Genomic DNA, 25,881 nt, shown 5'->3' with positions numbered 1-25,881 from the left:
GGTGCAAAACAATTAGCAAAATAACACTACAAATAGTTTTTCCAACAAAGCAAGGCAGTAAAAAGAACACCTTCAAACACCAATTACACCATATAGTATTATTTTAATAATGAGCATGATCAAATCTAAGAACGTGATAGATAGTGACCTTCCAATACAATGCATATTCATTTCAGGGGTGACTTAAATGTTTGTCTTGTAACTCTTTTTTAATATTTTTAGTATTTCATATATTTTCATGAATCTTTTGTTATATGACTATAGAAATCTGAAACCCTCACACGGTTCAATTCCGCTCTCCCACACACAAACACACAAAACAGCAAGCAGGTCCTAAAAAAATCACGCACAGAAACCATATACTCTTATTTTTTTTTTTTGTTTGTTTGTTTGTTTTTCTTACTTTTAACAGTAAATCAGTAACATTAATTTTCAGGTTACACATTTGAGGCGTTCTTCGTTATTGTTATAATTATATGATCCTACGTTAAAGCTTAGCAATATACTGAGGACATGGGGAGGGAAAAAAGCGATAAAATGAAATCTGTTAAGAAAGGACAAATAACAAAACAACAACAAAAAAAAGAAGTGATGCACCTAAAGTGATTTCAAATTAAAAGCAGTGAATTGCTACATCTCTCAGATTGGCTTAAAGAAACAGCGACCTCTGCTGGGCGGGGTTGGAACAGTAAGTAGTTACATTTCTGCTCTTTAAACATTAAGCGTGTATGGGAACAGAGTCTGAGCACTGGGCTCTGAACCGTAACGAAAACATTAGTTTTTCTTTCTTTTTTTTTTTTTTAGTCCAGCCAGTGACAATGTTGACTTCCCTTGGTTAAGGATGCATGGGATGTCGTCTCCCTGATAACGCTGTTTCATTTGAGGTATAGAACAGCCATTATTAAACGGTTTCCGTAGCTTTAAAATGTTAAGGCTCCAAGCAGGAAAAAACAGAAAAGAAAAAAAAAACCTGTGACATAAGTGGCTCGTCACCGAACAAAAAGAAAAAAAAGTCAAGTGTTACATAATTCAAAAATATAGTTTATAACATCATCTCATGTCAAGACACATGTCATTGTCCCTTCTACGCAGTTGAACGATTCTCCACAAATCTGGATCTACAGAACGTAAAACTGGCCCATTACAGTTACTGATGCTGGAGATGCCCCTCCCCCCCAACCAGAGCGGAGTCTGAACACACACCCATCCCCTCACCTCTGCCGTATCACATAACTGACATACACTCCACCACCTTCTCTGAGACACACACACACACACACACACACGCACGCACGCCACAGAAGTCAGTACCCACTCATTTAACCAACTCTGAAGGGCATGATAAGGAGGAGTGGGGCTGAAGAAACAAAATTATAGGATGAAATAAAGGACTTGTGCAGATATTGGTTGGTCAAAGGGGGGAGGGAGGTGTAAGAAAACAATACCAAACAATAGAAAAGAAGAGAAAGGAAAAAAAACAAACAAAATCAAAATAACGCGACGTTGAGAGGTGCTAATCGACTTCAGCCTCCACAGGTGAAGCCGGAGGCGCAGAGGCTCGAGTCTGACGCTGGCTGAAGTCACCAGAATTAAATAGAAAAAACATAATGATTGTTTTTTTTGTTTTTTTTTTAAATTTCATCTTGTGTCCTCTTTAAATTTTATTTTCAAATGGTCAGTCCTAAAACAACTGCTCATCATACGTAGGGGCAGCCTTCTATTGTTTATTTCGGTTCTGGCGTTCCTGTGAAAGACAAGAGAGAGGAATGGAGGAAAGGTTACTTAATATATATATATATAAAAAATGTTTTTATGTACCACTGCATTCCAACAATAAAAAGACTTAACTCTGCATTACTAATTCATAAGCCAGGGTTACCGTTATTTATTTGTATTTTTAAAAACACTCATAAAGAGTGACTGACTGATTTAGTCAGTTGTTTCATCTCATGTTAGCTTCTAAAGCAATTTTCATGTCTAGAACAGGGTAGCTCATAATCTTTTATTATTTCATTCTAAAATTTCATGGTTAATTCAATGAGTTACTTGATGTATACATTTCAGCAAGTATTTGTATATTTGTATATCAGAATATATAAGTCAAATAAGTGATACAGGAGAAACAAGAAAATATCTACCTTTAATAAAAAGGTGTCATTCATAAATGTTTTACATTTGAGCATAAATACAAAACAATCCAAACTTAATCTGGTAATAACAATTTTAACATTCTCTGACATTTCCAAATCTTCTAGAACCATGTTAGTCTGGAAAACAATTAAAAAAAAAAGCAAAGCTTACTTGATCCAGTCGGGATCGGTTCTGGAGAGGAGCAGGCTCTAGGTTCTGTCAGTGGAGATGAAAAAGATTAAAATCAATAATCCTTGGACTCAAATCAAAAACAGCAGCACAGTGATAAATTTTTGCTGCAAAAAAAAAAAAAAAAAAATTACAAAACTAAATCCAACAAACATGCCAACTTTATCCATAACCACAAAACCACATTTAAAATGTGGCAAAGAAGAGCCAGCCTAAAACATGTATTTTTGCTGTCATAATACAATACAATTTTATTAGCAGCTTAATATTTGGAAAATTACCAATGGATGAAATATTAAAGAGAGTAATGAAATAACTGAAGCATCCACAGCAAAAGCAAAGAGTGTCAACCATTCTAGAATGACCAGGTAAACGTGCACTGATTTATGTAACCTTTACAACCTTTACATAGGCAGATACAGTGACATGAACAGTAGCCTGAACTCTTCACATGCCGTTCAAAGTTCTTTGGTTAATCGCTGCTTATGGTCATTCACCTCTAAACAGAAATATTAACAGTATATGTATCACTAAACCTCAAGATAGCTAATAATCTCATACATAAGAAAACAAATCGCATTTATTAGCTAAACAATTAGCTATTAAAAGGGATAGTTAAACCAAAAATGAAAATAAGATGTTTAGATTAGAGATGTTTATCTGCTTACCTCCAGAGCATCCAAGAAGTAGGTGACTTTGTTTCTTCACTAGAACACAAAGATTTTTAACTCTAACCGTTGCAGTCTGTCAGTCATGTAATGGAAGTCAATGGCTACAAAACGTTCCAAAGCTCTGAGAGTCCAAAAAAAAAAAAAAAAAAAAAAAAAAAAAAAAAAAGGAAACCATACAGACGCTGGCAGATCATTAGTGACTGTTCCTATGGGCCGTGATACGCAAGTATCCACGTCCATATCTATGTGCCAGAGCACACTGATGCGTCACACGCCGGATGTTGTGAATGAGTTGAGGACAGTCAGAGATTGTGCTGTATAAGAGGTAAGGGGTTCTGTTTTTTTGCTGATCATTTCATGTCTTACAAGCTGCATGGTTTAATTTGGTTTCATCTGGGCATGTCTTTGGAACATTTGGTGTCCATTGATTTCCATTATATGACTGACAAACTGCAACAGTTTCAGTTAAAAATCTTTGTGTTCTACTGAAGAAACAAAGTAACCTACATCTTGGTTGCCCTTGGGGTAAGAAGATAAACATCAAATTTAAAATTTTGGCTGAACTATCCCTTTAAGGGAAAAAAAAACTAAACAAAATGCACATTACCTTTCTTACCACCTCTTCCTCCTCCTGCCGTTTCTCGTAGTGTGAGAAGTCATCGAAGATGGAGGTGGTGTGTTTGTAGGTGGCGATGATCTTCAGCACCTGCTTAGCCTTCTCCAGAGGCACCTCCTGCGTGTCACGGGAGTTGGTCACGGGCTTGTTGTCATTGTTCTCCAAGCGGATGTGCCTGAGCTGGCTGTTGGGCACGTCTTTAACAAACAGCCAGTCCACGTCGAATTTGCCCTTCCACTTGTCCTGCGCCCAAACGCCGGCGCTGGTGCCGTAGTCTACGGGCGAGCGCATCTCTGCCACGCCACAGAAGTGTCCGCTGCCGTTGACACTGAACAGCAGATAGACAGGACCCTTGCCATTGATGGCGCGAAATGCTGAATCCAGTCGCTTGTTACCGTGTTCCGTGCTGCACCAGATTGAGTACTTGATGGAGCGGTGGATGTCGTCCTCCGAGTAACTCTTAATGATGAAAACCCGGCCATTTTTCAGATTCCAATCAAAGTCCTTGGGATTGTAGCTGTGTGCTGCACGCAGCTTTTCAAGGACCGGGTGGGATTCCACAGCTCCGGACCCCGGAGGTCCGCCACCACCACCGTTGCCGACCCCTCCACCACACGACGAGCCACTGCTGTCCACACTGCCACCTCCACCGTATCCAGGGTTGCGGTTACGTGGGGCAACCCACCGAGTTTGAGGGGGAGGAGCAGGGTTGTGGTTCTGGTAAGGCTGTGGAGGGGGCGGACCCTGCATCGCCATCTGCTGAGCAAGTGATTGGGCAGACGGCATAGGGGGCTGAGGCGGGGGCGGGAGCCCGTGAGGGTGAGGCGGTAGGTGACCCTGGGAGTGGAGCGGAGGCTGCTGCTGGTGGTGGGGAGGCAGTGGCGAGGCCACTTTAGTCACAGGTCCCTTATTATCCCAGGTGCCAATGTCCATGTTGTGTTTGATGGGCGGTGGGGGCAGGGTGCCTCCAGCCATGGGCATCCCCGGCTTGCTCTTCACCTTCAGCTGCTGAGGCTTGGCCGGTTTGCTAGCGATGGCAGCCCAGGACGTGGGTTTGGGAGGCGGAAGCCCTAATGGAGTCCCACCGTTACCCGTGGCCACAGCTGCCGCCACCGGCCCTCCACCGATCACCGAGCCCACCGTCTTCACTCCAGATCCACCTCCAGTCACATCACCACCGATCTTCAACCCCACCATGCCCTGCTCTAAGCTGTTCATACCTGGCGCCTTATTCAGGGTGTCGCTTGGGAAGCCCGTTTGCCCGTCGGGTACCAGGGTGCCACCTAAAGAACTGGGAGGGTAACTGTAACTGCCCCCGTATGCAGAACTCTGAGTCTGCTGGCCCTGGGAGCCGCTCGTACCCCAGGCGGAAAACGCTGGGTTTTCAGGGAAAAAGTTAAAGCGATGTGGATAGATGCTACTACCCAGACCCCCTGGCTGTCCGAACACAGTGTCGTGCATGAAGTGATGGTCTCCATTGCTGAGGGGGGCGTACGGAGTGAGGTACGGGATCGGCGGGTCTCCACCCGTGGACCAGGGGGCCTCGCTGAGGGGGTACGGGAACCCGATCGAGGGGGCATAGTAGTTAGACAGGTATGGGTCGGTCATTGATTGGTAACTGTTATTCTGAGGGATAATCAGAAATAGAATTGTTAGAATTAATGAGAAAATGCAAATCAAATATGTGAGCCTGGACCACAAAACCAGTAGTACTGGTTAACATATAGCAATAACCAACAATACATTGTATGGGTAAAAATGAACAATTTTTGTTTTATGCCAAAAATCATTAGGATATTAAGATCATGCTCCGTGAAGGTATTTATTACATTTCAGATTAGTAATATGAACTGCTAAGAACTTAATATTTTTGAGGAAAAACATTTTCCTAATATTTCAAATTCCAGGTTTTCAAATAGATGCATCTCAGCCAATTGTTCTCCTGTCCTAACAAACATCAATGAAAAGTTAACAAAAAAAAATTACTTGGCTTTCAGATGTATAAACCTCAATTATAAAGAATAGATCCTTATGACAGGTTTTGTGGTCCAGAATCCCATATGTTTAATTTCAAACAGCATAAAAAGACCTGAATCTTAGCACACAATCCATATTCTAAAGGAATTATTTTAAACTCCAGAGCAATTTATAGACAATGACGTATTGTACATCCAGTTCCTTTTAGTAATGTACTGTGGTTGTGGTAATGTACTCTTAAAAATACAAACAAAAAAAAAAACACCTAAACAAATTTCCCAGAGTAAACCCTAGTTGGTTAATAGTTTTTTCCCCTGCCACCCTGTCAAAAGCAGAAAAATAATGTACATTTTTTTTTAAACTGTACAGACAAATTTCCCACTGTAAACCCTAGTTAGTTATTATTATTATTATTCTCTTCTTCAGTAAAAACGCCAGAATAGTTCTTTTAGAGCCAAATAAAAGTAATAATACCTTGGTTCAAAATACAGATTTTTTTTTTACATGTACAAGCCTACAAGAATAACACACAAAATCATTAAGCATTTTGTTTTTCTAAAAATAAAAAAAGGAAAAAAACATGCTGAGAAGCAAAATTGTAAAAACATTTCTCACCGGATTAGACTGGCCAGTGAGGTATGGTTCAAAGTCGCTGTCGTGGACCGTTTCCTTCTGATGAAGAGAGCCATTTTGCACTGAAATAAAGAATGATGTTAAACATCAGGGCAACTTTTCAAATCACTACATCTGATAACAAACTCAAAGCAAATGCTATCTTCTCGGTTCCTTTGAAGATATTACTTGACCAATGCTACGCCACTCACATTTTAGATCTTCAACAAATGATAAACGACTACAGTAATGTGAACTTCACCAAACTGATCTCTGTGAGTCATTAACCACATTTTCTGTCTGACTACCATGACGCTACAGACAGAGTCATTGATGAAGAGGACCATCTAAAAATTACCCAAGCCAAAGGACAAAAATTCACAACTACAGTACTTAACGCTCAGAATTATGAAGCATTATCTATTTAATACACTCAAAAGCCAAGCTCCCATTGCCAATTGATGTGTCAGAGTGGTGTTAATCCAACAGGAGCAGTTCGGGCCTCCAAGAGGAGGTATAGCCTATGGCTCCATCAGGTGATTGATTGAGCTCTCAAACAACATTATTTGAATGATATGGGAGCAACACAGCAACCTGGCCTTGACAGAGAATGAATGCCCAAATTTGACTTAACAGCCACAGCCGAGAGCATTAATAATGGTAAACCTGGACTCAACGTCAATGAATGAGCCTATCCTGGACGTTTCATTTCTAAATCTGTATAGACATATTCAGCAAACTCACCTTTAGCGTCTTGCCCTTTGGATGTCTTCCCATTCAGTAGGTGATTAGAGATGGATAAAAAAAAACAACAGGACAAAACATTAACACCTTTGAATTGTAGTTTTAAACACGAGGTCTTCGTGTTTAACATGTAAATACTACACAACGCTTCATGCACTTAATCCACATCGACTCCCATCAGAGAGCATCAGCAATAAATCAATGCAATATCAGGAGTCGCTCGCCATTCGTTATTAAAGAGAACCGGGGGCTTATCTTGATATTTATTTCGTCAATCAAGAAATTACACGGCCACCTGGATAGCTGAAGATTTCGTCGACCGCGCAGATCAGCCCAAGTCCAGAGAAAACTGGTTATAACTCTCGGAAGCCGATGAGAGAGATGGTGTACTAAATTAAGTTTTATCCTGATGCTACACTGGAGAAAAACGCATTTAATGAAGAGTCGAAAGGAAACGTCTGTTTGGACCAAAGAAACGCGATGTAGTATTCAATGAAACGAGTGGGGAAAATGCTAACTCGTTAGCCATCGCGCTTCTGTGAAGCAAGCAGAGGCAGAAGCCCGTAATGTCTCCGCAGACGCGGCGGAGGCTGCACGCGCATTCCCTGCTCCTCCTAAGGCCTTAGCGACGCCGTGCCTCTCCAACCTACCTGTGGGTCAATACTGGTGGTAGACATAATTCATCAAGAGGGCCTCTTTAGGTTCAGCAAGAGTCTTGCAAAGAAAAAAGAAGCAGCAGCGAGGGTGCTCGGCGTAACCCGAAGCCCGTGGGTTCCTCTCGACTCCGTGCAGGCTGAACTGCGCTTTTTTCAGCAACTTCCACGACTTGATTCCGGCGATCCGGTCCTCTCGAGCGCACTAAAAGTCCAGCCTGAGGATGTTTCCGAGAGTATCAGAGCCTCTGCGGTTTTGGGGTGTAATCCAATGCTGTCACACGCCGAGTGTAAATTTATTTCAAAGTGTATATATATTTTTTCCTCCTCCCAGCCCGCAGTTATTGTGCACCTCTGTTCACTTCCGCCCAATGGCCGCTCCATCCGGGATCTGCGCGGAGGGACTGACGCCACATGGACCGGGTGGCCATGCGGAGGTGATCAACCTGAGAAAATTGGAAAAAAGTTCCTACTGCATGAAAGTCTTCTTTCTCTCTGTAAATAAACTATTTCGTATATTTCGCATCTTCCTTCAAATAACTGCCTAAAGACATTTAAAGTGAAGTATAATAAGTAACTAAATGAGAAGTGCTGTAGGCTACATGGCACTGTTATTCTACCTATAATTACATATTTAGGTTACTAGTATAAATGTCTATAATAAATCATTTAAAACAGCATAAAAAGCATAAAAAATGTATATATTATGTTTTTGTTTTTTTGATTTTTTTAAAAAATGGAACTAGCTGATTCCTCTACTTGATCACATTCATTCATTTTTATCATTTTATAATTCACCACAGCTAGTATGACATGTGTTGGTCAGAGGATATGTCTCATTATTAACCTATACTAAATTGAATCTGTTTAATTCAGACAAAAAGAAGTGACTATCACAAACCATCCCGTATGAAAGTATTAAAAACATACCTTTTTAATTAAATATTTTAATGGAGTTTCAGCTGATCCTGTCCATGGACTTCTGTTCATATAGGCTGTATTCATAAATAAGTGCAAAACTTCCTTAAAATTTAAAGATGAATACATACCTTTCACACCGGATGTTGTTAACAGGCTTGATTACTTGTCATTTTCTTCTAGCTTTATTAAGCCATTTGCCTGGAAAGATGAAATTCACTACTTCTACTTTTTCCTTTTTTAAGCTTTTAGTTTTATCATAGGCCCAAGCTATGTCACCACTTACTTTTATCATTTACTTTTACACTGTTTAAAGAATGTCATTAACAAGCGCTGAGCACTCTTGTGTCAGCTAAACCTCATGCTGATAAGGAGCATTCAGGGGAGCTAACTGATATTTAGATCTAGCTATTGATCTTAGCCAGAGATGGCTGGGGCGGGGGTCTTCCTGTTAAAAAAAAACACTTTGCAGTAGGAACCCTGCGGGAAGCAACTCTGTTTCAGCATAACACCCATTTTATAGACAATGCAACAGCTTTACTGATGAGATGCTTTTGATGAATTTCCTAAAACTGAAATGTTTTCCGTTTGAAAGCAATGCAAAGAGATTGGATTTGGATTCTCATGTCTCATGATGTCCTACAATAATGAAATATTGTATCGCATTGCACATAGTTATCCGGTTTACTTAGTATCGTAATGCTTTTATGGTTACTATGTAGTATGTAGGTAGGCTACAACACTTATTCAACTTGAGTTTTCTCATTGTGTCCGCTAGGTGTCAGTGTAATGCGAGTCAATTTGGGAACTTCCTCGACATCTCAAAACTCGTTGACAGAGAAACCTTAACGAAATAAAACGCCTTCTGAGGTGTTTTTCCAAACAAGTATTTATTGAGATATTCACTACAGATACAACTGATAACAAAATAAATGATGATATGACACACTACAGCTAGCATTCAAAATACAGTGTTCAGTAAATGCTGTTTTACGTTTAAAAAATGGTGTTATCTTACAATGTTTCTGTTTTGCTTGTAAGACACAGACCAGCACATGCAGGTATTATAATTGCTCTCTCCTATTCTCGCTCTCCAAGAATATGGCTTGCATTAGTTACTGATAGTAAAAAAAAGACAGATGTAGAACATTAAACATTTAACAGCATTTTGCTGTGTAATGACACAAGTGCATGTAAAGCAAATCATTCTTCTTTATTTAATCTCCACTATTAACCCGAAAGAGCTCTATACAATATGTTTACAGTGTACAAAATATAGGCTACCGCTTGAACTGTAAAATTAGAAGCCACATACACAAACGGTATGCAAAACTGTTCCACAGAAGAAGAAAAAACAAACATATCCTGAAAGGGAAATAAATATGTCTTCATAAAAGCATGTGAGGTCCTCTGCTGTATCCTTTGGCTTTGGATGAATAGTTAGACGGATGCCTTGTGACTCGCTTCTTGTTCCCTTGCTGTCATTAGGCAAAATAATAATAATAAAGCACACATACCTTTGACTTTTCATTTTCACATATTCACATCACTCTTATTTTCTTGATGTGTGTGTATTGTTATGTTTATACATGTATACATCATTTGGAATCCATCCAATCCATTCTGAGAATGGTTAATGTCCTTTTCTTCCATCTCTTTCCCTTCTCAATGTTCCTTCTCTGTTTAAAAATGTAGATGAGATCTGGGCACCGTCACTTATACAAATCTGGAAAGTAACACAATGCGGATACACAATTAGACTTATATGAAGGAAAAACTGTTGTTTAGGAAGATGCATAAGAACCACCAAAACGCACAATATTACTAAAGGCAAATTGAAAAGGTGTATGATAGAAAGTATTTTACAAACATGTGTCTTCCTCTTCATTGAAGATGTTGACAACATAGCAGGCGAATACAAATCCCAGGGCCTACATGCAAACAGAGCATCAGATTCAGTAAAGTCACATACGAGTCACTTTTTAAATACATTTCTATATTGTATATGGATGAATCAGAAAATCTCAAGCTGAAGAGTTCATATAGAAACTGAAGTGTGCCCTAACTTTCTAACTTAACAATATCTATTTGTAGGTAACAAAAAAAATTGTATGCCTTGACACAGCTTCACTGTTGTGGAAGTGTTCAGGAAACCTGTTCGAAAATACTCATTATTTCTGCACACTTCAGCTTTAACAGACAATAACCTCTTCAGTGTTAGGGTCTTACAGAAATGAACAGTTGCAGGGCGCTGTGCATAACTTCGATGTACTGATATTCTAACGCACAGCCCAGCTCAGAGACCAGAGCAGGACTTTCCAGATGCTGCCATCTAGCGGTTGGGAGGTTGCTGTCCTCACAGCCTGGACCATTGTCCTTCCACCACGAACGGTAAGATGAAAGTCCCAATGACAGATAATTGCTATCCTGCAAGAGCACAACATTCGGAGTTTGTTAACATTATTGACTGTATTGCTGTAGTACTGAGTAAACAAGCAATGCAAGTTTAAAATGCTGTTTAACCCTGTTCATCTGTGGTTTTCAAGCTTATACCACAGTGATGATATCATTTCATACCAATTGCATGAATGTGTGTGAACTTGGTCTAGCATTAGACTGACCCATATGAGTGAAGGGGCTCTTTACCTTTGAAAGTCCTCCAAGGTCTAGATAAAGGCAACAGATAAAGACATTCCAAGTCACCCAAAATATGGTCCAGACTATATACTAAAAGAAAAAAGAAATAACATATTTAAAAAATCCTGGTGGAAAACACACATAATTTACAAATCCATATCTGTGTTAAACCAAATGAACGTATTAGAATATGGGTAGGCAACGTCTGTCCTGAAGTGTCGATGTCCTGCGGAGGTTATTTCAAACCCTGAGAAAAACTTGCCTGTCTGTAGCCCTAGTAATTCTGAAGACCTTGATTAACTTGTTCAGGTGGTACACATCTAAATACAGAAAAGCGGCACTAGAGGACCAACGTTGTCTACCCCTATATTATAAAATACGCTACTATTAAAAACATTTGGAAGGGTGATGTATTATTAAATACACTTTTTCTCACCAGGGCAGCATTTATTTGATTTAAATGTGATGGCAAGGCTGAATTGTCTTCAGCATCACATGATCCTTCAGAGATCATACTGATTTTATCCTCAGGAAACATTTATTATAATTTTTGAAAACTCAGCTGTGCTGATTTATATTTTTTATGTTTTTTTTTTTTTTGCTGTAACATTCTGAACTGTCACATTTGATCAGTTTAATGCATTCTTGCTAAATAAAAGCATATAAAAACTAAATCTTTGTTTATAGTTTTTGGTAAAGAAATTGTATTTTTGAATTTAATACTTTTATTTTAATTACAGACTTTTTTTCATATTTTGTACCAGTATATGTATTTATTTATGATTTAACAAACAAGTGCAAATATGCAGAAATATACAAGTAATAAAAATATTACCAGTATAAATTGTGTATTTTTATGAATGAGTTATGTTACATTGTTTTTTGAATAAAACAAGTTTTTTAAATGCAACATTATTTAACATACCTATTAAATCTGAAAAATGACAAAATACGTCATGATATAAATACAGTACATACCAAAACTACATAGCGGGGTTTATACTGGATTGTCCCAAACAAGCCCAATATCACCACTATGACATGCAGGAAATTGACAAGGATGGGCGCCCACTGGTAACCTAGAAAGTCGAACACCTGTCTCTCCACAGCAGTGATCTAGAGAAAAAAGACAGAGAGAATGATTTGATCAAGATCTCTACACACTGTTAAAACAGTCAAACCACCAGCTACTTTGCATCTACACAACCAAAGAAAACACCCTCATGCTGCCCCAAACACAATAATGACGGAGACCCCATCTCTCTTTCCCAGAGACACACAATCAAAACCCCCACCTCTGTTTTTTCACATGCTGGCTTTTTACTCGGGGTTGCCAGGGTAACAGAGCCAATGGGGTACAAAGCTTGTGACAGAGAAACAGAGAGTGGAGAAAAAGAAAAGGAGGGCGAGAGGGAGAAAGGGTGAGCGAGACGAGATGAGGGCCCTCCTTGGAGGTCAGAGGCTCAGTGAGAGGAGATGTATGATTCAGAGGGGAGGTGCTGGGTGTGGGGGATGCTGCTCCTCTCATAAAGCTTCACTGCAGCAGTCATAAACCCTCTCTCTGCCACTAAGCACCCATCCCCCATACATCTCTCTGTATGCCATAATGTTGCTGTGTACCAGCTGTTCCCAGAGGTTCCACCTCAGATCAACCATTCGTAGCATGTCTTCACCACAGTCCCCATCCGCTGTGTTCCAGCATGAGGTGCGTTGACTTTAACCAGCCAAACATAAAACAGTGAGATGTTTCAAAGATGCAGATGAGCCATCCGTTTTTTGGTAACAGACATCTGCATTACAAGCTTCATTTAATTCATAAACATGAACGGTCACCAACTCATTTGAGATATTTAAAGGAAACATGAAACCACCATTATACACATCAACAGTGGCTGAACCTGTTGATATAGTCGAAATGACGGATAAATGTACAGCCAAGACTTATAGGTGCCAAATGTTACACAAAATTGGACATGGTATGGCAGGCATCCAGCAAACCTCTCTTTTTCAATTCACTGGCAGTAAAAGGTGTGAAACAGTCAATTGAATTTGTCAAACCAGTTAAACCACACAGCTATATTTTCTTTTTGAGCCACCCTGAGATCAAATGTACACAACTGAAAAGACTAATAAGTGCATGCTTCTGTTCTGCACTGTCTTACTGAATCTTCATCATTTATTTAGTAGGTGACAGTATTTGTGTTTTAAAGTCAGGGTTGAGTTAATCCACTGAGATTATATTTTAAACGTGATGTCATATCAGACTGCTAATATATAATGCTGACTTAAAAATATAAATGTATAAAAATACATCACTGAATAAGCATCCCCACTCTCTGTTTCTTTCATGGACATGTACACAAGCAACAGAAAGAAAGGAAAGACAGGAAAGGTAAGGTTAGTCCAAAGTTAAAAGCCATATAAAGGTTAAGCAGAAAAACAGCAGGGATGTAGGTCACTTTCTCTGTTGGTGTTCAACACAGAAACAAGAGGGTTTCCTCCTGTGGAGAACACAAGTGCAACTACTGAACTGAGATGACCAGATGAATCCAATATATCACTTTGTGAGAGGAGGAAAGGATCTCGCGCCACCGAAAAACCATGAGCAGCCATGTGATAAATATGCATTAAACACATTAAAATGCACATACATAAACATACAACACGCAGCTGACATTTCTTACGAAATTTGCAATTTAAATCAAATAGATTATATTCTATCCTGAATAAATGGATGTGGATATTTAAAAAGCCTCTTTTGGAAATTTTGATGCAACAGGAGAAAAACAAGTCAGAACTGATACATGTGACACAAAAACACATTACAGTAAATACAGAATATAAACATCAATATAACAATTAGAGAAAAGATACAAAAAGATATAAATACACTTTGTGCACAACAAACACTGCAGTAGTACACACTAATGTATCTTCAGTTCTCATTGTGTCTTATACATATTAAAAAAGGTCAAGTTTTGTATGCGCTCCTTTACAATAATTACTTTTTATAATAGTCCTAACTGTTCAATAGTGTTTATGTGCAGCCATATTCTGAGGAGGTAGACAGACGCTACCAATAATAGCCTACTCAAAGGAATACGCACAATTATAAATAAAAAACAAATGTTATTGGCACGAGACCTTTATTCTTCCAAACAATGGACTATTTAAAAGACCGCAGTCTTTAAGACGTGAGATGTTCAGAAACTCGTCTCGAAGTTAATAACGCAAGGTAAAAAATTCATAAACAGCGACGGATTGATAAACGCGATACAAAGGTGCAGCGAGTAGATGCTTGTTTTTACTACAGTTCTGTAACGCACTTACCAGCTGAAGAGCGCAGAAGAACATCAACATACACCTCCCCGAGCAGCAGCCCATCTTCACTACTCTCTCCGGTATAACTCAAAACACATTCATTTTTCGAGGGAGCCTGTTTTTAGCGGTATTTTTCAGCAGGCTATGCTTCCCTCGCAGTTGGCTGTGATAATATCTGTACATATCGCGTAGGGTTAAAACGACATGAAGCGGTGGGCGGGGGTAAAGAGGGTGAGATCGGGGGTAAATAAAACGGGGTGGGTCCTGAAATCTAACAGCCGCCTTCTCCCGGTGCGCTGTCCAGAGAGAGCGGCAGGTGGAGCACTAGCAGCTGGGAGAGTTGGCAAATGATTAGACGTAGGCTACCTTCCATAGAAATCCAGAATCTGATTAGCATTAACACTACCGGGTTGTTTTAAAGCAGGGGGTCACTAATAGTGAAGATTTTGCATTGACATACACGTTGTTTGTTATTTTAGCCTATACACAATATAGGCAAGTTTATGTTGTTGTTTTTTTTTTCCTTTTTAGAAACTCAAGTTTGCCGCATAGATAGCAGTTAATTACAATGGGGGTTAGTGGTTATGTAGTAATTTATAGCGTAACGTACGAGTTGCTTATTTTTATTCACTGTGATGGATATGTGTGTGTGCCTGCTCTACATACAGGCTAATGATGAATTACTTTGTAGCCTACTTACCTGAGCAAACACCGAAAACTCCACACAAACGTCAGAACATCATATATGTGATAATTGCGCCATAAGCAGTTATCTACACACTGGGTTTCCTTGGGATTTGTGCGCATGTTTTTGTGTGTTCATTTTTTCAGCCTCGAGGCTGCCTTTTTTTTCATAATTTGTGCGCCCCCCTACTCGACTAGCCCCTGCAGTGCCCAGCCATGTTTAGCACATATCACCCACCTGAACACAGCTGCCTGCTGCAGTGAGTATGCTTGCTGGCACGGTCCGCAGTCCCACAGATGGGTGATTAACAGCAGGGTGCAGGGGTTTAGGTCTGTGAGTCTCAGTATGTGCTGATAAACAAATTTTCTATCTTTAGCAAAAAGCTGTAGGATTGATTGGTGGGTTGGCATCTAACACATGTTTGTGAATCTTTGCTCTTTTTGAGCCCATATGTCTCTGTGTGTTTGTATATCCTATAGATTCTAGTCGTCCGTAATTTGTAAGTTGATTAAATGTACAAAATCATGCAATTCATATACTTCACAACAAATGCAACACACCATTTTTCACGAGCTGAACTCCTAAAATCAAAGACTTTTTCTATGTACACAAAAGGCCTGTTTCTCTCAAATTTTGTTCACAGATCTGTCTAAATCTGTGTTAGTGAGCGCTTCTCCTTTGCCGGGATCATCCATCCACCTCACAGGTGTGGCATATTAAGGTACAGATCAGACAACATGATTATTGTACAGGTGTGCCTTAGCCTGGCCAGCATTAAAGGCCCTTTATAAATGTGAAATTTTATCACACAGCACAATGCTACAGATGTCGCAAATTTCGAACGAGCATGCAATTGGCATGCTGACTGCAGGAATTGTCCACTAGAGCTGTTGCCCATGAATCGAATGTTTATTACTCCACCATAAGCCGTCTCCGTTTCATGGCATTTGCCAGTATATCCAACGTTTAACCACACCTGCCCAGGACTTCCACATCCATCATCCTAGATAATCTGAGACCAGCCACCTGGACAGCTGCTGCAACAATCGGTTTGCATAACCCAAGAATTTCTGCACAAACTGTCAGAAACCATCTCAGGGAAGCTCATCTGCGTGTTCATCATCCTCATTGGGGTCTCGACTTGACTGCAGTTTGTAACTGACTTGAGTGAGTAAATTCTCACATTCGATACCATAAAGAGATCCTGAGGCCCATTGTTGTGCCGTTCATCCACGACCATCACCTCATGTAGCATGTAGTTGTATCTGTACACAATTCCTGGAAGCTGAAAACATCACAGTTCTTGCATGGCCGGCATTTTGACTGGACATGTCACCCATTGAACATGTTTGGGATGAACTCAGCAAAGGAGAAGTGCTCACTGACACAGATTTAGAAAGATTTGTGAATAATATTTAAGAGAAATAGGTCTTTTGTGTACATAGAAAGAGTTGAGCTCACATTGCATTTATAATTTTGTTCAGTGTACAATATGACATGAAATGAACTGCTTCTGTTGTGCAAATTAAACTAGAAGAGAAGGGTTCTTTAGATTTAAAATGACCTTCACACTTAAATATATGGTTCTTTTAAGAACTGTTAACTGAAAGGCTGTTTGGGGAACACAAAAAATTGTTCCTGCTTCAAAAACCCTCTTTTGGAGACTATAATATTTATGTTTTTTTTATTGGTAATATATTGTTCATTCAACCCTGTTACCCAAGTTACTGTAAGTAAAATCATTAACATGTTGAAATTAACATCACGCAATGACTTTTTTTTTAAATATAAAGTCTAGAAACTATTATTTTTTGTTTCATAATTAACTTGTTGTGCATTATAAAACAAACGGCTCATATGATGTACTTTTATATGGTATGGTAATTAATTCAGTTATAATTCAGTTTTTTATGCTCGTCATTTGATCAAAATGCAGGATAAACATACTATTGTAAAATATTATTACAAATAAAAACGTTTTATCTTTAAATGCATTTTAATGTGTACTTTGTTTCTGTGATGGGAAAGTGGATGTTCACCAAATACATATTCAGCCAACACATGGTCCTTCAAAATCATTAATAATCACGAATTTGTTGCTCAGGAAATGTTTATCAGTTCTGAAAAAGCTGTGATATGAATATTACTGTTGTTACAGTAAGTTTGATTAGATAAATGCCTCTGTGTACGAGAGAGACTTCGCTTAATTGAGACTTGTCGAGACTTCAAAGGCATTAAAAATCTAAACCATTCCAAACTTTTGGCACACAGGGTGTATTATATCAAAGTAGCATGAATCACGGTACTACCAGTACTTTGTGTACTGTTCACCCACTGGTCGTCATTCCCAAACTGTCCGCGCAGTGGCGCAAAACGCGAGCTCCAGATGCCAATGGAGTGGGCACCGCGCTGTCATATGGTACTGTCGCCGATGCTCGAGACAGGATTGAGGCTCGAGGAGGCTCTGAGGCTCAACGGAGGCGGTCGTGACGAGGTCTTGCTATCACAACCGAGCCGTGACTTGGAATAACCCAGCTGTGCGTTTGCACCTTTCGCCTTATGAGCGCCGCGGCATGTACAGGAACAATGGGGATGGTCAGAGGTTGCGCTGAGGACGCCAGATGCCATACCGCACACATGTCCTCCCTAACATACGAATCCAGGCTCAACACAGGTTATTGATTATGCTTGCGGGGTCCGACCGGGAGCCAGACGTTTCAGCAGCAGCAGCAGCAGCAGCAGCAGAGAGAGTGCAGCGAGGTGGATGCTGCGCGGCGACGCGCCCCCTGAATCCCTAAACTGAGTGAGTATCTTCAGCAGCATCTGTATACGCGTCTCATTGGCATGCACTTCTGCCTACGTGCTGACCACACAACAGAATCCTGTATTAAACGCATAGCAGAATGTATAGCGCGACCGTTTGCTGTTGGACGTCGGAGCGTTACGCGTCCGGTTTATATGAGATTAATGACTCGCATCATATAAGTCAGACGACACGTGTGCAACAGCTTCAGTGTAGCCGCATTACCCTTTGTGATTCGACGCTTAATTAAACGATGTAGCAGGTTGTGGCACACTCTCTCGCTCAACGGAAACCAGCACTGCTCGATACCACGTTTAATACCGTGAATTATGGAATCAATTAAGAGAACAGTGACACAGCCGCATGTTTATTTGTTTTCTCTCAATTAAAAGGGATTTCAATGGAAACCTCTCGCCGTCTGCTGTGGGAGCTGGCCTCGAGGACGCGCCTGCACTGCGCGTGCATTTCCACTTTGATCTTGCGAGATTATTTCCAGAGTGCATCGGTGATTGGCGGGACAATACCCACGGGAGCAACGAATTACTCGTGCTGAATAAGAGGTCGACCGCTGCGGGCCATAACATATCATGCGTCCGCGCTACACATATCACATATGCGAGCCGGGAAGACAATGGTGTTGCATACTTGACAAATACAGCATGATTTCAGCTTTAACGGCTCACGTTTTGAAATGATTATCGGCCGGGCCGAATCTAAATTTATTCTGCTAACCTGTTGTGTGTCTGATTAAACCGTCGCAGTAAAAGCCGACTGAGCTCCCGTCTGCAAAAAAACGCGCAGTACTTCAACAATGATGTATAATTTGGGCACGAGACGAGGAAATAAACGCATTGAACAGATTAGGGCGGCACACGCAGTGATTTATTGTCGCTCTTGCCAGAAAAAAATGTAAAGGTCTAAACAGAGCTCTAAAGGCTTTGATTCATTCCTTACAGTCTGTATTCCGTTCGTGAATATTCTAAGTGAATGAACAGTTTGTTTACCCATATAGCCATCTGCCGACTAGTTTTGTTAACTTCGTGTTTTAGTGCGTGACTGCCTTCCTGACTGACTACCGAATACTAGCCAATAGCATGCGAGTGCAGCTTGTGAAAGAGTATATCATTGGTCGAATTTACTGAAGGAACACGCCTCCTATACTGAATGATTCGCCGGATCTACTCAGTGTGGAATATTTTTTCGTAAATGAGTTAATGCGAGTCTTTCTCGTTCAGATAAGGCTTCAGCATGCTTTCTGGGGTATTTTACTAGATTTTCAGACGCAATTCTTTTATAAAGCATATGCTAATAAGTTTCCTTTCCATCACAAATGTGTTTTTCCCTAATATGTTAATTGTACTTAATTGTGAAGGTTCTCTAACCTTTATACATTTTAGTTCATAGTGATCTCACGAAGATATCACCTACTTTATGATAACAAAGTTCTCTACACTGCACAATGAATCTCTTATTTACATCGCATCTACACTTAGGGCGATTCTAAAAGCACTAAACGTGATTTGTATGGCCATGGACCCCGATCGCGATTTCTACATAGGGGAAGGCAACAAAACCCAATTGCCTCAATAAAACTATCGCCCCAATGAATCTTTTTGTGAAATGATGTAGAAAAATCCAGTGATCCTGTGTTTGTGATTTGATTTATTTAATGGAAAATCCCCAGCACATGTGTGGAAGGAAGGCTTGTCAATGTAGCTGTCGTACAAGACAGATGAAGGTTTTGAGTGTGTCAAGTATGAGAGTTTGTGAGACTGTCTGCAGTGAATCAGACCATCGGGGCCAAACTGCTCAGTCATATAAGCTTCCTGTTAATTATTGTAGACTGGAAAAGATATGATGTCCCCAACCAGGAGCATCAGAGAATGCAAGCGGAATATTCAGTTCAGTCCGGAGTCGGAAGTAGTAAAGAATTGTTTTTCCGTTCAGGAGAAATGTTTGTGTAAAGAGGCAAAAAGCTGCAATGGTTGGAATTCCTATCATTACAGGCTGTAATACATAAGTTCATCTTCAAATTGACAACTGTCAAATGTGATATTTTATAAAAGTATTATGTTCAGTTCTTTTGTTCTGAAAACCTCTTACATGAATCAGACACCTTGTTTTGTCACATCTGAAATGCGTTTCCGCTGTACTCGATTTCCTGAATCTCTTGTTTATCCTGGGGTGGCCTACTAAGTGAGCAGAGTCTTCAGATGATTTGAGAGAAGCGTCAGAGATTTGCTGTAGGTCTGTGACGGTGTGATAAGGCCCTGCAGGCAGACATCTATTAAACTTGAGGCTCTGCTGATGATACTGTGAACTGTAGAGGAGTTCCTTCTCTCAGCCTTATCGTGGAGCAGATGAGTGGTCATAGCTCCTCACAAGAGGAAACATACTGCCTATATCTGTCCTTGAACATATGTGTGTGTCGTTGCCTGCAATGCTTTTAAATCTGCAATATCTGCCAGAAGAGCATTTGAAACCAAATTATAATTTTACCCAATTAAATCACATATAGTCACAGATTGCGAGGGTAAATGTTTGCTGACTTGGCTTGAGAGTTATGTCCCGTGGAAGAGACCCTTTCTGATCAAACCAGTGAGATTCAGATACTAGCAAAACTACATTCTCTTAGCGAAAGGTCAAGAGGTCCTTGTCTGCTCCAGCCAAAGGTCACAAGGCCAGGAATCTCTAGTGACTTTAAAATGTGGTGTTTTGATTCTTTGCGTTTAGATTTTCTTAGAGATCAGACGCTGTTCATGACACTAGTAATTTGTCTACATTGTTTTTTTCTAATGAAATAATTGTGATTTTTAAAATCGCAGAAGAACAAAATGATAAGCTATATAAATAATAACATTATACAAATAATGCGTACATTTAGGTTTTTATGTTACATTTTGATGTTGATTTAAGATTAGTTCAATGTCAAAAAACAACACCCAAAAAAAAAATGTCCTGAATTTACTCACCCTTATGCCATCCAAAATGTTCAAGTCTTAAGTCAAACAGAAATTAAGGTTTTTGAACTAACCATGCAAGCATTAGTGGTAAAAAAAGTATACAAATGTACATATTTTGGAAAATGGAAAATGACAGATCGTTTCGCTAGATAAGAGACTTATTCCTCAGCTGGGACTGTGTAGAGCCCTTTGAAGCTGCATTAAAAATGCTATTTGGACCTTCAACTCGGCCAACATTGAAGTCGGCTGTATGGAGAAAAATCCTGAAATGTTTTCCTTAAAAATCTTAATTTCTTTTCGACTGAAGAAGGAAAGACGTGAACATCTTGGATGACATGGGAGAAAGTTGATGATTTTTTTATTCTAGACGTGAACTAATCCTGTAATGCCATTCCAATCGATCACTGATCAACGGTATAAAATAAAAAAAAAAATCTCAAGGTTAAGCACATCCTGTCATTTGCTTAAAACAAAAGAAAGAGTTTCAGACCCTATTTTTTATCGTGTTCGTGGAAAGTGTCAGATACACAAGTGAATCCCCATTCGGCAACTTAATTGAGCCAAGGCGGTTGTTTCCAGTAACCCATTTAGGGAAATTTCATGAGTGGAGTTACAGTATGTTGCCCTGAGCTGCAGTTAATGGCTGTTTTGTTTATGTTTGTTATACAGTGATAAATTTGCATTACATTTTCTGAATAAAATCTGAGTGATATGTGGTAGTAAAAAAAACTCTCCCTCGCAGTCACGTTAACAGACGAAGTGGGTGTATCCCAGGGTGTTGCTAATGTGTTATGAGTTCTCTTCCACTTGGTATGAGACTAAACGAAATACACTGACCCCTAGAGCCAGAGTGCAGAACAGATAACAAAACATGTTATCTAGACTGCTGGACGTAGTCCAGTACACACAGTGGCTGTAAAAATGAACACACAACTGCAGCTGTTCTGTGAGCGCTAGTAGCATTAGCTGTTAGTGCTGTAGGATGGAAATAGTAGCAGCAGTACAGCTGTAACTAATAGTTTCAACAGTCAGTTATTCCTACTTCTAGTTATAATCTTAGAACAAAGCAGTTAGGTAAAGGTAGCAATGATCAGTTTGGCTTTAAACTCAGGACAAGATGACAGAGGACACCCTGTTTTACCGCTTGCTTGCGAATAAATCATTTAACATCCCTCATGCCGCTCGGAGGTGACTTCAGGGCTGTTCACACATGCAGAGATTTACAGCAACAAAGCAGCAGGAAGTGGTTCATTTTCAATGAGAGTTGGTGATTTCCGACGACACGAACGTCAGCGACAGAAGTTGAGCAGAAGCACGATGCGGTCACGACTACGCGATGCAAGAGCAGATAGTAATTTGCCCACTACAGTTACGGATGCAGCACAGGAACGGCTACTAAAATGTGTTTTTGTTTTATATATTCATTCGTCGTTATAATTTTAGTTCACATTACATCTTATAACCGTTCCCCCATTCTTTTTGCTGATGTAGAATGGACAGAAAGAGAAGGAAAAGAGTGAAAAGGGGAAAAACGAGAGGGGGAGGAGGCGAGAGAGTCATGTCTCGGGGGTTTGGGGGGACGTGCCAGTTTCTCTCTGACTGAAATCTAGGGCTTCACAGTAATTAAAACATGCCATTCCCCAATCTCTCTCTGTTTCTCTTTCTTCTTCCCTGTTCCTGAGCTCCTTACAAACTGACACACTCTTTCTCTTTATTTCTCTGGGGAAGTAATTGACTGGAAAATAGAAGCTGGTATCTGACATAGAGATGGAGACCTGCCATTGTTACCCGATCTTATTTTGTTTTTGTTAAAGAAACAAGATTCATTTCACACACGCGCAACCCACAACGGTAAAGAATTGCAATACCTCAAATAAAAAAAATCGTACATGTGCTTTTGACCTGAAGTTACTGGAGTCTAGACATGCTGAGGCTTCATGGAGGACCCAAGAGACCTGTAAGCTTTTGTTGTTTGATTTTGCATATTTGCAATTGCATACAACAACCGCTAGGGAGCAGTAGTTTAAGCACTGGATTTGTATGGCTGTATTAAAGGAACAGTTAACCCAAAATAATTTTGTCATCATTTATTCATTCCCATGTTGTTCCAAACCTGTATGAGTTTCTAATATTAAAAACAAAAGATATTTTGGTAAATTTTAAATTTTAAACTAAACAGTTGTTGGGAAACAAATACTATGAAAGTCAATGGGGACCATTAACTGTTTGATTACTAGCATTCTTCAAGATATCTTCATTTATGTTCAACATAAGAAAAACTTACAGGTTTGTAGCAATATGAGGGTTAGTAAATGATAACAAAATGTACATTTTGGGTAAACTATCCCTTTAAGTATGTTGGATGGGTATGGGTGGTTAGGATAGTTAGGATAGTTAGCCCCTGCTGTTATATATAAGTAGTCTCAGTAAGGATATTTCCTCAACATATAGACAGTTAATAATTCATTATATTATGAATGTTTCACCAATATTACCAATATTTTACCAATGTTTTACTATTTGCTGATATTAATAATTTATTAATGAGCATATATATTTAAATGTATATGTATAAATATTTTAAATATAAGTAATTTCTGGGTGAAAATTGTTTGCACCCCCATTTTTTAATTACCAAATCTTTTTTTTTATTCATTTAGACAAAATAATATAGAATTGCAGTTTGCTAAGTTCCAATAAAGTTCAGACTTTATTCAATAAACCCTGATCACTTTATTATTGTTTCATCTCCTGCATTTTGTGACTTCACAGCTTCCTTCACACCCTCTCTCAGGCTGATAGAAGACTTTTAGTGAGCTGGTTTTGGTCTTAGACAAAACTCTGCAAGCTGATTTTTGGATACCAGGAAAAACTGATGGGATCTAGTAAAGAGATGGGATCCAATTTCTAGGAGCTGAGATAAAATCCAACATCAAGGTCTGAAATATCAGGAAAATTATTATGTAGGCCTACTTTAATTAATAATTATTTACGATTTGAAAGTTACATTTCAGTTTTAATCAGAATTGTAATATTGCATCTACCAATTTATATATATATATATATATATATATATATATATATATATATATATATATATATATATATATATATATATAATAATGTGATTATCAACATTTTTTTAACAATGTTACACAATTTTTACTGGCTAAATGAATTTATACTGTAGTTATGAAGTTGTATGTAATAATTACTTTTACTAATAGACTTCTGTTAGTAACTTTCAAGTCTAGAGGGGTTGTTTCATTTGTGTTTCATTTAAAATTGTGTGGTGGACTGAAAGTCTCCAATTAAGAGCGAACAGGATGTTTTCGTTTTGCTTGGTCACATTAATCAAATATGAAATGGTAATAATTTTAAGGGGATTGTCCTGGGTATCCTAAATAATAGCGCAGCATTAGCTGATTTTACCAATTAAACGGGATTTTGTCTTGCTCTAATGAGTTGGTTTTCAGAAAGGCAAATTAATCAGTCTGAGAATAAAGACAGGGACTAAGTATCAGAGACAGGCTCTGCTTCTTCCCAAACAGTATCTGTGTAATTACACAGGAAACAAGCTCTTTACTGTTTAATTAGCCCAGCAAAGACAAGATGTAGATTTAGCCACAAACTCCTCACACTTGCCAAGTTCAACTCGGTCCAGAAACTGTGATGGGAGTAAAACTGTGCTATTTTGGAGAGGCAGTCGAATTTGAACTTTCGCAGGACCCATATGTGTGTGCATTTATATGTTTCTGTGATGACTAAAAGAGGCAGAGTCTCATAAACAACATAAGGTCCGGTCCACATTGCAGCTTATTCTGGCCAAAAAACGCCCACTTAACACAGGAGCAGACCAACATGTATTGATTATACCACAATAATTGTGCTGTCTAGTTGCATGCTAGAAAACAATAACAGTTTTATAATTTATGGCTGTTATTAATGGAAAGACTCAATGTAGTGAGCCATAAATCAAACTGAAATGTAGCTTATGTTCTATGAATGCAGAATATAGCAATATGTCAGAAAGTTTAGCATCAATGATACCTTTGATTGGGTTTATGTAACAGTCTAGTTTAGTCACATATTCACGTTGGCTAAACAGCACCTATTGTCATTGACTGGGTCTATTTTATTCACCCAGCTCACGCTTGCTTAGGTCTCTGCATGAAAAACATCATTATAGGGAATGGCTTCACAAATCAATAGGACTAACATGTGATTCGGCCATTCGGTGGGGTGAAACACAGTCACATCAAGCTCCATCTGGCCTCAGACTAATGATGTGCTCATGACAGAACAATCTCTGATGGAGCGCTCGCTTTCAGCATCGTCCTCGCCTCTTTCTTTCCAGAAAGACCCAGGACAAAACATACAAGTTTGCAGTAAGAATGACTGCTTTGCTTTTGTTAACATTTTTGTCATTTAGCAAACACTTTATATATGAATCATGAAATCAGTCCTATCTACAAACATGTCGTGACAGAATATTTTGATGAGTGTTTGGTGTCTATTTTTGCTGCATCAAGCTGGGAAGCCCCGCCCACTGTGACATCTAATTGGTCCAAATTATTTCTGCTCATACATAGTTATTTAGCCCCAGCACACTTTTAAGAAGTTTTGGTTGGCACTGTAATGTTTAGTACTGGAGTGTAGAAGAGTACCATAAATTCCACTTTATTTTCAGAATAATTCTAAATAATGCAAACAGATGGCTTCAACAAAAGCATATGTCACCAATTAACAACCTCAGAGCTCGCAACAGGTATGTTAAAGGTTTATACATTATTGTTAAAATAAGAATTTGCCTATGGAGAAGGTTAAGCTGTTGCACTCTACTGAACATCCGTTATGTTCTAAATAAATTGCAGTTGTCTCAAAATGTGCAGCAGTTTCAGGTTCAGTGCGGACAAACTTCTTGTCAGTGAAAATTTGTTGCATCAGACATAGTTAGGACAC

The 25,881-nt window shown here is 39.2% G+C and overlaps 3 protein-coding genes across 3 annotated transcripts in view; 1 reads left to right on the top strand and 2 right to left on the bottom strand.

Annotated features, from left to right (window-relative positions):
• Positions 1 to 83: 83 nt before the first annotated feature.
• Positions 84 to 7,995, bottom strand: ythdf1 (YTH N(6)-methyladenosine RNA binding protein 1). Its single transcript, XM_043246456.1, has 6 exons — positions 7,590 to 7,995; positions 6,940 to 6,964; positions 6,199 to 6,278; positions 3,598 to 5,232; positions 2,302 to 2,346; positions 84 to 1,744 (listed from the first exon to the last, which is right to left on the bottom strand). Exons 1-6 carry the CDS (start codon positions 7,614 to 7,616, stop codon positions 1,718 to 1,720), a joined length of 1,839 nt encoding a protein of 612 aa, XP_043102391.1. The 5' UTR covers positions 7,617 to 7,995; the 3' UTR covers positions 84 to 1,717.
• A 1,386-nt stretch (positions 7,996 to 9,381) lies between these two features.
• On the bottom strand, positions 9,382 to 14,740 carry nkain5 (sodium/potassium transporting ATPase interacting 5). Its single transcript, XM_043246578.1, has 6 exons — positions 14,478 to 14,740; positions 12,126 to 12,263; positions 11,157 to 11,237; positions 10,740 to 10,937; positions 10,381 to 10,441; positions 9,382 to 10,236 (listed from the first exon to the last, which is right to left on the bottom strand). The coding sequence occupies exons 1-6, from the start codon at positions 14,529 to 14,531 to the stop codon at positions 10,223 to 10,225; spliced, it is 546 nt and encodes a 181-aa protein (XP_043102513.1). The 5' UTR covers positions 14,532 to 14,740; the 3' UTR covers positions 9,382 to 10,222.
• A 2,799-nt stretch (positions 14,741 to 17,539) lies between these two features.
• The window catches only part of si:dkey-70p6.1 (uncharacterized protein LOC570575 homolog), a 22,389-nt gene continuing 14,047 nt past the window's right edge, over positions 17,540 to 25,881 (top strand). The window contains 1 exon segment of the mRNA XM_043246486.1: positions 17,540 to 17,956. The gene's annotated coding sequence lies outside the window, so the exon portion shown is untranslated.

This window comes from Puntigrus tetrazona, chromosome 8, assembly GCF_018831695.1.
Source record: "Puntigrus tetrazona isolate hp1 chromosome 8, ASM1883169v1, whole genome shotgun sequence".
NCBI lineage: Eukaryota > Metazoa > Chordata > Actinopteri > Cypriniformes > Cyprinidae > Puntigrus > Puntigrus tetrazona.
This window is presented reverse-complemented; position numbering and strand designations above follow the sequence as displayed.

Excerpts from the sequence above, each read along its gene's own strand:
- ythdf1 (XM_043246456.1), bottom strand. The coding sequence starts at position 7,616 with ATGTCTACCACCAGTATTGACCCACAG. Across the intron at positions 6,965-7,589 it reads CCACCAGTATTGACCCACAG|ACATCCAAAGGGCAAGACGC; the intron begins GTAGGTTGGAGA and ends CTGAATGGGAAG. Across the intron at positions 5,233-6,198 it reads TCACTGGCCAGTCTAATCCG|AATAACAGTTACCAATCAAT; the intron begins GTGAGAAATGTT and ends ATTATCCCTCAG.
- nkain5 (XM_043246578.1), bottom strand. The coding sequence starts at position 14,531 with ATGGGCTGCTGCTCGGGGAGGTGTATGTTGATGTTCTTCTGCGCTCTT. Across the intron at positions 10,938-11,156 it reads ACCTTGGAGGACTTTCAAAG|GATAGCAATTATCTGTCATT; the intron begins GTAAAGAGCCCC and ends GTGCTCTTGCAG. Across the intron at positions 10,442-10,739 it reads CCCTGCAACTGTTCATTTCT|GCCCTGGGATTTGTATTCGC; the intron begins GTAAGACCCTAA and ends GTTTGCATGTAG.